Source organism: Notamacropus eugenii, chromosome 1 (assembly GCF_028372415.1).
Source record: "Notamacropus eugenii isolate mMacEug1 chromosome 1, mMacEug1.pri_v2, whole genome shotgun sequence".
NCBI classification, from domain to species: domain Eukaryota; kingdom Metazoa; phylum Chordata; class Mammalia; order Diprotodontia; family Macropodidae; genus Notamacropus; species Notamacropus eugenii.
The window spans coordinates 657,947,890-657,962,187 of record NC_092872.1 but is presented as its reverse complement, the minus strand read 5'-3'; the positions used below and the strand labels follow the sequence as shown (position 1 = coordinate 657,962,187).

Genomic DNA, 14,298 nt, shown 5'->3' with positions numbered 1-14,298 from the left:
ATCTGACCTGTATAGAGATTTAATAAAATATAATTATGAAGAGTCATTACTCAATAGATAATTAGTCAAAAAATATGGATAATGACTTCTCCTGGGTTCTCTTTCTACCTGTCAAATGCTCCTTCTCAGTCTCCTCTACTTGAATATCATCCATCTCTCTCTCCCAAATAGTACGTCTCGCAAGACTCTTGGGCCATTTTTGCTTCTCTCTCCACCTTTTCTCCCATGGTGATTTTATCAAATCCCTTGGGTTCAATTATCTCTCCCTGTGGGAAACTCCTAAAAATATCTATCATTTCCTCATTTGTTTCTTGAACACCAGTCCTATATTACCAAATGCCTAGTGTATATTTTTGCCTAGATATGCCCCAGACATCTCCAAGGCAAGATGACAAAAAGTGAACTTACAATATCCTTCCCATCTTCTCTCTCTTCCTCTCTCTCCTCCAAAATAACTCATTTCTACTGACTCCTCCACTCTTCTCATCAAACACTTTTTCTAGTCTCTTAACCCCCAATATGTAATCATTTCCTAAATCTGGTCAGATTTAACTATGTAACATACACATTATATCTATCCCTTTATCATTACTCAGGCATTCTCTAACATAGTTCTAGCTTTTATCTCCTTATTTAAGACTCCCAATTTGTCTCCTTATGCTATTTCCCTATTCAAAGGCTATCTATTGCTTCTTAGATTAATATATATTTATATACATATGTGTATATATCCATACGTATACACATTTATACAGATATGTGTATGTATGTATGTATGCACGTATCAACCCAGCTTTTAAAGGACTCCATACTGACTCCCAAATATCTTTGCAGTCTTATTTCATATTGTTTCCCTTTATACACTCACCTTTCTAGTCAAATGAGCTTGTTAGCCATTAAACTTACTTGTACAGGCATTTATTGCAAAAACTGTCAACCTTGTAGTCATCCTTGACTATTCATTCTCCCTCACTCCCCATATCTAATCAGTTGCCAATCTTTTTTCTACCACCAAATTATCTCTTGCATCTATCCCCTTTTCTCTACTCACATGTCTGCTACCCTAAGTAGGGCCCTCATTACCTCTTACTTAAATTACTTCAATTGCTTCCTAAATATTCTTCCTGGTTTAAGTCTGCTTTCAGCTTCTACACAGCTTCCAGTGTTATATTCCTAAGGCACAGGTCTAGCTATTTCACTTGCCTGCTTCATAAAATGCAATGGCTCCCTCTTATTTCTAAGATCAATACAAACCCATTTGTCACATAAAGCTCTTCACAGCCTGGTTCCAGCCTACACTTCCAACTTTATTACCAATTTCTCCCATTTATGAATTCTAGGATTTGGTCAAATTGGAATTCTTTCTGTTCTTTACATGGCACTTCATTTAATGTTTCCATGATTTTGCACAGGGTGTCCCACGTGCTTTTAAGACTTTCTTTTCCACTTCTAAAAATGTCCATTTCTAAAAATGCTTAGTTTACTTGTGGAGAGAAGGAAGAAAAAAGGAAAGAAGAAAGAAAAGAAGGGAAAAAGGAGGGAAGGAAGGAGAGAGGGAAGCAGGGAGGAAAAGAAGGAATCTGATAACATGGGACTGGTGTTCAAGACAGAAATAAGGGAATGATAGTTCTATTTGGGAGTTACCCACATCAATAACTGAATTCAGGGAATTTGATAAGGGAATGAATGAAGGAAGAAAGGACTGAAAGAAGGAAGGAAAGGAGGAAAAGAATGAAACTGAGGCAAATAGAAATCAAGTGACTTGTCCAGGGTCACAAAACTAGTAAGTGTCTGAGGCTGGATTTGAACTTATGTCTTCCTCACTCTAGGCATTTTATAACTGCCTGTGGGGGGAGAAAAAACAAGCACCTTGAGGACAGGAATTCTCTCTTTTTTGTCTTTTTGTAACCAACATCCAGCACAATGTCTTGTACATAGCAATCATTTAATAAATGTGTGATGAGTAAATTGAATCAGAAGCCTGATCTATGTAATGATTAATCTTTCGATTTCAGGGGTCTTGGTGATACAAGAAAGCAGTTTTCTTTTCTTGGTAGAGAGGAGGCAGACTATGAGATCTGGGGGGTGGCTAATGCAAATAGATCTGATTGCTGTATTGCCTGGTTTTGTTTGATTATTTTCCTTTATTACTTAAGGAAGCCTGGGATGGGGGAATGATTGTGAAGTAAAAAGTATAAAAGCATTAATAAAACCTCAAAGGAAAGAAAGAAACTAAGGCCTAAAGAGATAAAAAAAAAAAAAAAAACAAACCCAACTTTCTTAACACTCCATCCATAATTAGAAAATCTGAGAAGCAAACCCAGGTCCTTTGAGTCCAAATCCAATTTCCCCCACCCACCCACTATATAATTCAATTATTACAAACCATTTTAAAGCAATTACATATCCGAAGAAAGAATATACTTATTTGAATTGTTTTTTGTTATTTCTTTGAAATTTTTTTGAGATTTTCAATATCTTTTTTTTTAATGAATCTACTAATCCTTCATTTAATTCAATATTCCCACAAATGGACCAAGTAATCACTAATTGATTAGATCATTTACTTCTATAAACTGCTTTGTCTTTAAACATATGCTAGCTTATAATAAAATGGACTCCTTTCATTAGCAATTAATATTCAGTTGACTGTTTTCTCTTCTGAATTAATTTTATAAGAGATAGAACTTTTTTCTTCTACATGGTAGGGTACAGGTTTTAATAGCAAACAGTGGTCTACATTTTCTTAGAAATCATAACATTGTGGCATTTGTTATTTATCTTTTTTTTAAAAAATACCATAGAAAGGTATAGACTTTCATCTTCCTCTTTTGGATATTGGAGTTAGTAAGGAATTTCAACGGTCAGAACTTTTCAGGTTCCCATCTACCTCTTACCGTCTATCGCTGGTCTTCCCCCAAAGCTTTGCCTACCACTCTTTTCACTTTTCTAATTTTCTTGCTAGGTGACCCCACTAATGCTCTTTTGCTAAAACCTTAAACCCAGAACCCTTTGAAGCCCATACATTGCACAACAATAGGTCCCTGCCCAAACTCCACTTGATGGCTATTTTTGGGACACTCCTGCCTTCAGAGTGATTATCAAATAGTAACTGTTGCTCTTTCTCTCCCAGCTGGATTTACTTTTTTTTTTTCTTTTGCTCATTAAAGGGGCCATTCCCTGATTACTTCTTAAAAAGGCCTATTCACTGAATGGGCATTACCTCACTCTAAGTGAGTATCTGAATAGGGCAAGGTCTCCTAGTGCATCCTGGGCTGTCTCCAGTCATCCTGATGAATATCTGGTCACTGGATCCAGATGGCCCAAGAAGGGCCTCCTCAGCTTTCCCTCACTCAAAACAAAATCAAGTGCAAGTCATGTCATCATTACTCTGATGACATGGTCTTCTTCGAAAACGAAGGACAAATACACAGACTGTATCCAGGTAAATGATTCTTAAATTTGTGTTCTCAGTCTCCCGAACACTAGTTTTTTAAAAAAAAAAATTCATCTTAGATGAACATCTCCTAGGTATATAATCTTTCAGTCTTTCTTGGCTTTAGCCCTTTCTCCCATCCTCCAAACCAAATAAATTGACAAATATTGTCAATTTTTTCTCCATGACATACCTCAACATTTGTCTGTTTTCTTCACTCGCATGATCACCCCCCTAGTTCAAACCTTTACTACCTCTCTCCTGAATTATTGCAAAAGTTTCCTAATTGATTTCCTCACTTTCATCTTTTCCCTTTTCCAAATTGTCCTCTACAGAGGTGCCAAAAAATAATCTTCCTAAAGGATCTTTCTGAATATTGACTTCTCCCTATTGCTTTGGGATAAGATAGATATGGTTCAACTGATCATTTGAAGCTCTCCATAGTCTGGTTTCATCCTATCTTCCCAGGCTTCTGTCATATTACTCTCTTTCATATACTTTATGTTCTAATAAAATTGACCTTTTGTTTCCTAAATTCCATATTCTATCTCCTGACTCCATGTTTTTGGATGGTTTATTTTCCATGCCTGGAACACCCAAATTTCTCATCTACATTTCTTAGCATCTTTAACTTCCTTTGAGGTTTAGTTCAGTTATCACCTCCTACTCAAAGCTTTTTTCCTGTGCTCTTAATTCCTTTTCTCAAATTACCTCATTAATCTATATACTGCTATATTCTGTAGCAATAGCAAACTCATCGAGAATAGTAGGTGGCTTTGTTTTTCCCTATAATTCTATCCTCAGTACCACTGTGCCTTGGATATAGTAGGTGTTTTGTCAACATTTGTTGGATTGTATTACATCTCAGGATTATGCAGAAGAATATCTGTGCATTTCACCTTTTGGTTTTAAGTAATGATTCTAATTTTACACACTTCTTGTAGGATTGCCATCTTCTGAATCATTTTGTATGAAGAAAAAGGTTAACCAACTTCTTTAGGTTTCACTCTGTGTGAAATTTGCCCAAGAGATTTGTTTGACACTAACAGAACCTCAAAAACAAACTCTACTGTGAAGTACTTCCAAGTAAGTTACAACCTTAATTGGACGAAATAGTCTGCATGCCTGGCCAAAGTCACAAGCCTCGATTTTACTCAGCTTGAATATTTGATATTTTAATATTATCATCAACTCTGCAAACGTAAAAATATGGATGAAATCACAAACTAAATGGATGAGATCTTTTTTAAAAAATGTGCTTTGCCAATGAAACACTCAATGTTCAAGCATTAACATTCTGGTAAGGCTAGCCATATTCAAAAGTAATGATAGAAGAAAGCTAACAAAAATAAGGCCACCTAATGCAAGTTGGAATTGTTGAGTCATTTCAGTCGTTTCCAACACTTTGTAACCCCATTTGGGGTTTTCTTGGGAAAGCTACTGGAATGGTTTGCCATTTCCTTCTCCAGCTCACTTTGCAGAGGAGGAAACTGAAACAAACAAGGATAACTGACTTGCCCAGGGTTACACAGCTAGTAAGCGTCTGAGGTTGAACGTGAAGTCATGAAGGAGCCTTCCTGATTACCAGCCCAATATTCTATCCACCGTGTCACCTAGCTCCCAATATAGGAATAGGAATTTTTTTATCACCTTCTCCTTTTTTGTCTTTTCTCCTTTCTTATCTTCTATTATTTCAAGACATCTGCTAACATTGCTGTATTGGTATATTCTAAAAATTTACTCAAGAAAAATCACTATGCAACTCAAACGAATACAAAAAAAATAAACCTCCCCTTTGTTAATTCACCCAACTCCACTTACTTCTCTGAACTCTTTCTTCCTTTTTTCTTACTTTCATCTAATTTCTCCTTTTCATTCACATTAGCCTCCCTTTACTTCCTAACTTCCTTTCTGTGCTGAAAATGAACCTCAGAGAAAGTCAAATCTGATTAGCCCTTCTAGGAAAGCAATCTTGGGTCAGTGGCTCTCCTGCTCTCCAGTTAAATCAAGTAGCATTTATTAAGCACTTTATTAAGTCCCAGGTACTGTGCAGAGCACTAACTATCCAAAGAAAGGCAAAAGACAATCTCTGCTTGGAGGAATTCTCAATCTCAGTGGTGGAAATAATATGCAAACAGCTATGTACAAACAAGATACAGGATAACTGGGAGTAATTTCAGAGGGAAGGCACTAACATGGAGGAGTGGGAAAAGAGCTCCTTGCAGGTAAGATTTTAGATGAGAATCTCAGCCAACGCCAGGTTTTATAGTTTGTTTAAGCAAAGGTTTTATGTCTCTTCCCCACCTTTTCCAGATCTGAGATTTCATTAGCAAAGGAAATTTTTTGGGAGGAAACTCTTATCAAATGCAGATCAGTAGCTAGTTTGCAATTTATTGTTTCAGTGAGTTGCCTAAAGCATTGGGAAATTAATTGAGGGTCACACAGACAGTAAGGTCAGTGTGGGTCTTTAATTTCATTCTTCTTGACACTGAGGCAAACTCTATTTATTATATTATACTGCTTCTATGGGCAGTTGGTGGGGCAGTGGATAGAGAGCAAGGGGCCTAGAATCAAGAAGACCTGAATTCAAATTGTGCTAGTTTTGTTTGACTCTGGGCAAGTCACATCACCCTGTTTGCCTCAGTTTCCTCATCTGTAAAATGATCTGGAGAAGGAAATAGCAAACACTCCAGTATCTTTGCCAAGAAAGTCTCAAATGAGGTCATGAAGAGTCAGACATGACTGAAGTGTCTAAACAACTGCTTTTATCTAAAGAAAGAACATACTTCAAATGGATACTTTATTCATTATTATCCTTATTTTGTTTCATAAGTGATCAGAGGGGGTACACATGGGTGGTTCTGTGTAGCCACCAATTTAGGTACATTAGCATTAAATGCCATGATTATTAAATTAACCAATCTCATTTGAGCTAAAGCAAACAATTGAAATGGAAGGAAAATGTTGAAAGGGCCTGGGTTGGGTGAGAGAATCTCTTCTGAGGTCAGGAATGCTTCCAGAGGGAGAGAAGCTATTATTATAACAAAATCTCATCTACTAAATAGATACGTCCAACCCACACAGATTTAGCATTTACTTTCCTTTTATAAAAAGTTTACCCATAAAATAATATGACCAAAAATAAATAATTAGCCACAAATCTTGCTAAATGCCTTACTCATCCCTCCCCCCTTTTCGGTATCTCCCATACAATATCCTTGCTCTCCAATTTTACAACTGTCAGGTTTAGTCTAAATATGTAGGAAAAGGATAATGTTAACTTTTTACATTAAGAGCTATCTGAACCTAGCTCAAAATATGAGAGGCCACATCTAAATCTTAAAAAAAACAATAAAACTGATTTGGAAGCTCTCTCCTCCCCATACTTGACAAAACATATTTTGAGTAAATATTTCCCTATCAGATATTTAAAATATTTAACAAACTCACCCTTTAAAAAAAAAAACTTCATCAGAATAATAAGCACTTGTGTGTCATTTACAGAAAATCTTTCAGATCTTAAAAACTCAAATTATTCTTGTATGCTTAAGGTCACACTTTGGAGCTGTCACCTAACTCCCTGTCACACAACTATGGATCGTTTAATCCATAAGCAAAGGTGCCTGAATCAAACTAGATACAACAAAATAATCAAGGCGCAAATGGAACTTTGATGCTTGAAGTCTGAAACAACTTAGTCTGTCGAAAAAACAAAACAAAATCCCCAAATCCTATAAAACCAATTTGGGTAAAAAATGAGGCTGAAACACATAAAAGGAGGCACACTCACCTGGCTAATGGGTTCTTTTGTAGGGGGCTTTCCTCTTCTGGCTGTGCTGGTAGCCAGGGTGGTGGTGGTTTCCATAATGGATGTGGACATCTCAGACTGCATGGCTGTGGCTGTTGACTCGGTTGTCATAGAGGAAGGCACTTCACCAACCAGTCTCACATTTCCCACTATGGCGATGTTGGCATCATTTTCGGCTGCCATATTCAGAACTTTCAAGCCATTGTAGTAAAGACCAGACAGCTGGCCCTGGAAGGGGTGGCCCTGCTCTTTCCCGCCAATTATAATGGTTGCTTGGCTATTGAAGATTGTGAGCTGACGCCCTGTAAAAATAACATTACATACATGCAAAAATGTTGATTGTGAACTCTATATTCTAAACAGGATGACAAAACAGATCTTTCATGGGGTGAATAATGACAGCAATAAACTATAAGATAGGCATTTGACTCATAATTCATTGCTTTTTAATGAGGTGTCCATGAAATGCATAATATTGGTAAATACTTATAATTGCTTAATTAACTCTCAATGGGTTACTTTTGCTAAAAGACCAATCAAAGATGTCTATACCAAATTTATTTTTAGTAGACCCTTTCCCCCTTTTTTTCCTGAGGTCTTGCTATTTCACTTTTGAGTCTTGGTTGTCAAATTCAAAAGTGCAAAATCTTTGGCAGGATTTTTAACATTTCAAGGATTTGCCACACTGAAATCACCACTGACAGATACTAACCTTCAACTAAAGAATATAAAGTTTATTTTTTTTTTTTAATTTAAGATTTCAAGGTCTCGTAATTCAGGTAATGGCCATATAGAAGTAAGGTAAATGAGAGTTTACTTTTAGAATGTAATGTTTCTTTGGCTCATTTGAATCATTCTATTTCTCCGGCATTCACACTGAAAAGAAATGCATGGTTCACACTGATCACATCCAAGGCAAGGATTTGAAATGTATAAATAAATAGATCTGATTGGCTTTCAGCAAGTCTATCAATTAAAACAAAAGAAAAAGAAAAGTTTTAGATGTAAAAGCGGCTTCAGGAATGATACACATACCAATGGAGAAATTATGACACATTTCATTCAACAGAAATCTTCAGAAACAGTACCATTATTATCAAATTGAATATCCACTTTAGCAGACTGGTTTCTGCTAATAAAAAGCATGCACACAACTTTAAGTCCAGTTTTAATTAGGGTTTGTTCCCAAATCCTCTTAGAAAGTTGCAAACGTTAAAGGGACTTTGTTTTGACCGGCAATACATATTGCCCACTATTTAAGATACCTACAGTTTAAACAAAGAGTTTTTCAGGACCGTAATGAAGATATCAGAACTACATATATTTTAGTTAATAATTTAGATGTTGGAACATGTAATATAATCTATGAATGATTTATCATTTTGGGTTAATGTTTGCTATCAGTACCTTCATAGATTGAGTTAGTGGATTATATTTAACAGTCCCTTTAACCTTAAGTTAACAGGGTAAGATTATTATACAGCTGGTACTTCTAAAATGTATAGAAATTATTATACAAGGTATGCAAATATTACTATCTACATTTTACTGTTTTAAATTTGTTTTTAATTTAGTTTTACTGAAAATTTATTTTTTCTGTTTATTAGTGTTACAATGAAGTACTACTGGGTTATGTTCAAATTATTTTTTATTTGAAGTTTTAATCAATGTTTTTTACCTTTGTCGAGTAGCCATTCATCAACTACTCGACCAAGTCGATATGGAATTCGCTGTCTAGCAATCGCCAGGCGCTCGTTATCATTGTTTCCTTTAAAGTTTAAAGAGACATTTCATTGGTTAAAATCTGTAAGGTCAAAGGTTAAAAGTTAATACTTAAAGCTTGAGCTATACAGTTGCCACATGATTTTTTGAAATTTGGAATTTTAAAAAGTTCTACCTAGAACATTTCATGTTTCAGACTTTCATTCATTCATTTATTTTATTTTAGCAAACAAAATTATTCCTATGTTAATTGAAAATTAGAAATCTGCATTTGAGCTAGGTTATTAAACTTATGTTATAGACAGACCCAAACAACAAATTTAAACAGCATATAATGGCTTTACAAAAAATGACCATTGACCTCAGGGTTTTGTCTGTTTTGATATTTCTTATTAACTAGTTAAACATGTTCAGGTGAAACAGGTTTAATTTTTCAAAATACATCCAACTTCTTAATCCAGATTAATCATTTAAAGAAAACAAAACCTTAATACCATCTAGGCACACTCCAGCCATCTAAAATAAGCCTGACATACTTTATTTCCTATTCAGAAAATAGAAATTCTTATTCACCTCATATAAGGAAACCACAGAGTCCAAACATTTCTAGTGAGATACAAACAAATTGGGTAATCAATCACTTGTACATCACAAGATCACAGATAATACATTCTGTATCAACAAGATGTGTTATTAAGGGAGAAGGCTTTGACAAAAGTGACTTCATTTGAATGTCCTTTAAGCGTATCCAGATAACAACCTGTTAAGGCATATCCCACTTGAAAGAAGATTTTGTTGTTCATATTTCATACAATCAAACCATGTTATTTGGTAGCTTTTTCTTAAGTATATCAGACAGCTTAAGGAGAAAAAGCGAACCACCAGCACCAAGCAGTAATAGATCTATCCTGCCCTCAGTTTATAGACAGGTTGCTTGGAGGACATGCCTTCTTACGGAAAAAAATCCGCAGTGTTCGCTTTTAAAATGGCATCAAACACTGCTTGTAATCTGAAATTTATTTTGATCTAGAAAACACTTTAAAATACAGACTAAAGTTACAGTGTTTGACAGTAAAGGAGCATAGTACTATGTTCTTCCACAGAACTTAAGTAATATGGTGCTGTGGTCTTCCATCTTAGGGAATACCTCAGTTGGTACCTGAGTGGTAGATGAGATTGTAGAAGATAATTACTACCCACCTTTCTGGAGAAAGTGGTAGTTTCATTTAATAAAACAATAACAAAAATATATACAGGCTATTTGCAGTCTTAGGAGGCAGCATAAGATGCATGTCAAAAAAATTTTTCCAAGATGAAATTTTTTGCTGTTTATTGACACTGAGCTCACCATGAAACCCCCTTTACCATATTATGACAAAGGATTAAAATGAATAAAGAGGGTCTTTTTTTAGGAAGCATAAAGTTCCATGTGAGCTTCTCTATTTGACTCTCTTTCAAAGTGGAAGACACAATCTTAAACTGTCAATACTCTTGACGTAACCAAAATGGACTACTTTTCCAATTGTATAATTTTATATCAGTTTATATACTTCAAGGATCCAAGACATCAGGATGGGTATTCCCTCCACCAACAGGGACTGCAACCTCTCTGTAATTTAGTAACTTATTTTTTGAGAGGTGTCATGATTAAAAAAAATCACCTTTATCCCAACTTGATGATGAACCTCTCCAAACTTAGATAGGCTGGTCCTTGACCATGACAAGGCATGTTCAACCATGCCCATGTAGTATAATGCTCTTCTAGGTTAGTTGAACCTGGCATCTATACTTCCCTGACATAGCCTTCAAGAAATCTGGTGTCACCTCTGTCCTAATGAAGCATCATAGACACCAGTGGACAATGTATTAGTTTCACTTTTTCCAGTTTTGTGATCATAGGTGACTTTTGATACTACTTTTTATTCTAGATTTTCCTCCATCAATTGGGACTTTTTTTTTAATTTAGATAGTTTTTGTTGCACCATGTAAGTTCATTCTTGAATATTTAATATAAAACAGTTGCTAGGAGGGTGGAGATATCCTAAATCTGAATAGGAATTCTCTACATACTTTCCTAAGTAGAAGTCATATGGCTGGTGTAAAGAAGAATTAGATGTATAAATATACACAAATGCAACCATTAGATAATTTGTTGTTAATCATGGATCAAAAGGGAATTAATATGAAAAAGAAATTGTAATGAATAGTAATAGCTAGCATTTATATAAAGCTTACTATGTGCCAGGCACTATGCTAAGTGCTTTCAAATTTTATCTCAGTTGATCCTCACACCCCTGTGGCATACAAATGTAAAATCAGGGCAATGAGAAAAAAGTCAGGGAGGAGACTTGGAGGGAGCCTTTTGTATCCCTAGTGCCTACTATAGTATATTACAGATAGAATGCACTTATTAAAGCCTTATTAGATTGAACTGGATTGGACTGGTCTCATGTAGTTTTGTAGAGGGTAGTTTGGTTGTTATTGTTGACTGTTGCTGGAAAGAATAACCAGCTTTTCAGGTCCTTGGCACTTGAGTACTTATGCTTTGTAACTCCTCTGAGAAACATCTTGGAAGGAGGGCACAGGTCAGGAGTGTTAAGTTATATACCTTGAAGGAAGAGTATACGGAATCCTACAATCTGTCCTAAAATGGTCTCTTACATTTCTAGTTTGAAATTTTATTCTTCCTTTCCAAATTCCTTGACCCAATCCTACAGTCACCCCAGGGGAAGCAGACAGCCTCTATTCCTTTGATCCTTACTCTGCCCTGGGCCTCAAAATAAGTATAAACTTAATCACTGGGAAATGTCAAAAAGGGATCAAAATACCTTTCTTGGTTTTATATTCAAGGATTATCCAATAAGACATTTCTATATCTTCTGTTTACACAATTTTGAAAAAGGAAGAGCCAAAAATTACACATCCTCTCTCATTTATTCCACTTACTGAATGAAATTCATAAAGAAATTAATGAATGGTACTATGAGATTTTTTTCAATGGCTGCTGATTGAAAACCTTAATGCAACTCTCAGCTAACACAATCACATGAACCCTTTGTAACAGGAACAAGAGTGAGTGGGAGAACAAAACAAGGAAGAGAGAAAATGGACCTGGGTAAAGAAAGAGTAGGCAAATTAGAACAGATAGAAGCTGTAAAATTAATTAGTCCTAATAAACAGATCATAGGATTTGGAGTTGGAAAAGATCATAGAGATCAACTAGTCCAAATTCCTCATTTTTCAGAGAGCAATTGAATGGTTTGCCCAAAGTCACAAAACTAGTTAGTGACAGAAAGTAGAATTCAGGTCTCTGTACTACAACACAGAACTCTTTACAACTAGCTTGAGTTCAGGGGACAATCAATGGTAGTTAGAACTTAAAGGGACACTAGAGATGATCCAATTCAGCTTCCTGAATACTATAGGTAAAGAGATGGAAAGGGTTTATAAGTTGCCCAAGGTTACAAAATTTTATGAAATGACATAGTCAGTCCTCAAACCCTGGTCATTCAGGCACTATGCCACTTCCTGTTTCAGAATAAGTTGACAAAACAACTGGGTGCTCAGAAGCACTAGAAGTCAGAAATATTCACCACTTCAGTGGGTATTAATTGTATAGAACAGTTTTACTCTGAAAATAAAAATACAAGTTTCTGTATTTTCTCAAGAGAGTCATAGAATTAAAACTAGATAGACCATCTCAAGAACAAAGAAAATCTATTATGTACTTTAACTTGCTCTTTTGCTGTGGCCAAAAGATAACTAAACCAAAAACCTCCAATAATAGAAATATTTGGAAGTGGGAGTGGTCTTTGTGTTGAAATATTTTATCTAAATGCCATTTTTACTAATTGAAGGTACATCTAAAGTAAGAAAGGGGATATTCTTATTTTCAATATTTGATTCCCACACCAGTTTAGCACTTAGGGACAACAAAGTTCCGACTGGTGGGCGTACCAGCTAGAGGCTTCTCTTACATTTCATTCTGATGTCTTATGTTAATTTTCAGGGCAACCATAGGAGTTAGAGGTGAAAATGCTTAGACATTATCTGGTTGAACAAAACAGGGATTCTAGTCAAAGTTCTTGAGCTTTAATAAGTGTCTTTCATTGTACTATTCTGCAGATAGGGAGTAATAAATAAAGCATTTTATTTCACATATTTACTTTAAACTCTTTTATCTTTATAAATTGATAGTGATAAACCACTTACTAAGATGTTATTTAATAATGATGTCTATTTTTTCTGCTGCTATTTTACACAGAATCACATCATCTCTGAGCTAGAAAGGATCTCGGTAGTCAATGAGTACAACCCAAACCTGAACCAGAACTCCTCCTGTGACATATTTGACAAGAGGTCATCTAGCCTTTTTGTTTGAAGCACTTCTGTGGGGGAGGAGCCTCTATCTCACTAGGAAGCCCAGTTTGAATAGCTCTAATAATTAGCAAATTTTCTCTATACCATGTCTAAATCTACCTCTCTCAAACCTGACTGCATTCCTTCAATTCTACCTTTCAAGTCTACATAAGCAAAAACCTAATCACTGTCCCATATGAAAACCTCCAATATGCTTGTATAGTTCCATGTCAATAGCAGAGGTTACTGGAAAATAAACTTTTCCCAGGTGGAAGGAAAGATTAAGAATTTTGGAAAGCACACTTCAATACATCCACCCTGTCTCAAGGCCAAACATTCTCAGTTTCTTTAAGCAGTCCTCACATGGTGTGGCCTCAAGACCCTTCAATATCCCGCTTCCCCTTCTTTTGCTGCCCTCTGATTTACCAATGAGGCAGCTGGGTGTTGCTGGGCCTGGAATCAGGAGACCTGAGTTCAAATATGGCCTCAAATATGTACTAGCTGTGTGAACCTGGGCAAGTCACTTAACTCTGTTTGCCTCAGTTTCCTCATCTGTAAGATGAACTGGAGAAGGAAATGGCAAACCACTCCAAGTATCTTTGCCAAGAAAAACCCAAATGAGCTCACAAAGAGTTGAACGTGACTGAAACGACTAAACAACAATTTATTAACCTTCTTCCTAAAACACAGCACATACAACTCAAAAAAATATACTAGATTTGGTCTGACTAATGTACAATACCTGGATCCTTTTCCTAGTCATGGATACTATACCTTTTAACAAGGTTCACAATTGCATTAGCTATTTTTAGTTTCCCCTACTGACTCATGTAGAGTTTGTAGTCCACTCAAACTCCAAGATCTTTTGTAAACAAACTGCTTTCTAGTCATGTCACCTCCATCTTACACTTTTAAAGTTGGCTTTGGAATCCAAGTGTAAGGATTTCTACTTGTTCTTATTAAATTTCATCTT

At 35.7% G+C, this 14,298-nt stretch overlaps 1 protein-coding gene across 21 annotated transcripts in view; it reads right to left on the bottom strand.

Annotated features, from left to right (window-relative positions):
* The window catches only part of NRXN1 (neurexin 1), a 1,424,087-nt gene that overhangs the window by 178,176 nt on the left and 1,231,613 nt on the right, over window positions 1-14,298 (bottom strand). For all 21 annotated transcript variants that reach the window (XM_072635587.1, XM_072635590.1, XM_072635593.1 and 18 more), the window contains 2 exons: window positions 8,923-9,012; window positions 7,227-7,546 (listed from right to left, as the gene is read on the bottom strand). In XM_072635587.1, the coding sequence (XP_072491688.1) occupies window positions 7,227-7,546; window positions 8,923-9,012 (410 nt within the window). The remainder of the gene's footprint in view (window positions 1-7,226; window positions 7,547-8,922; window positions 9,013-14,298) is intronic.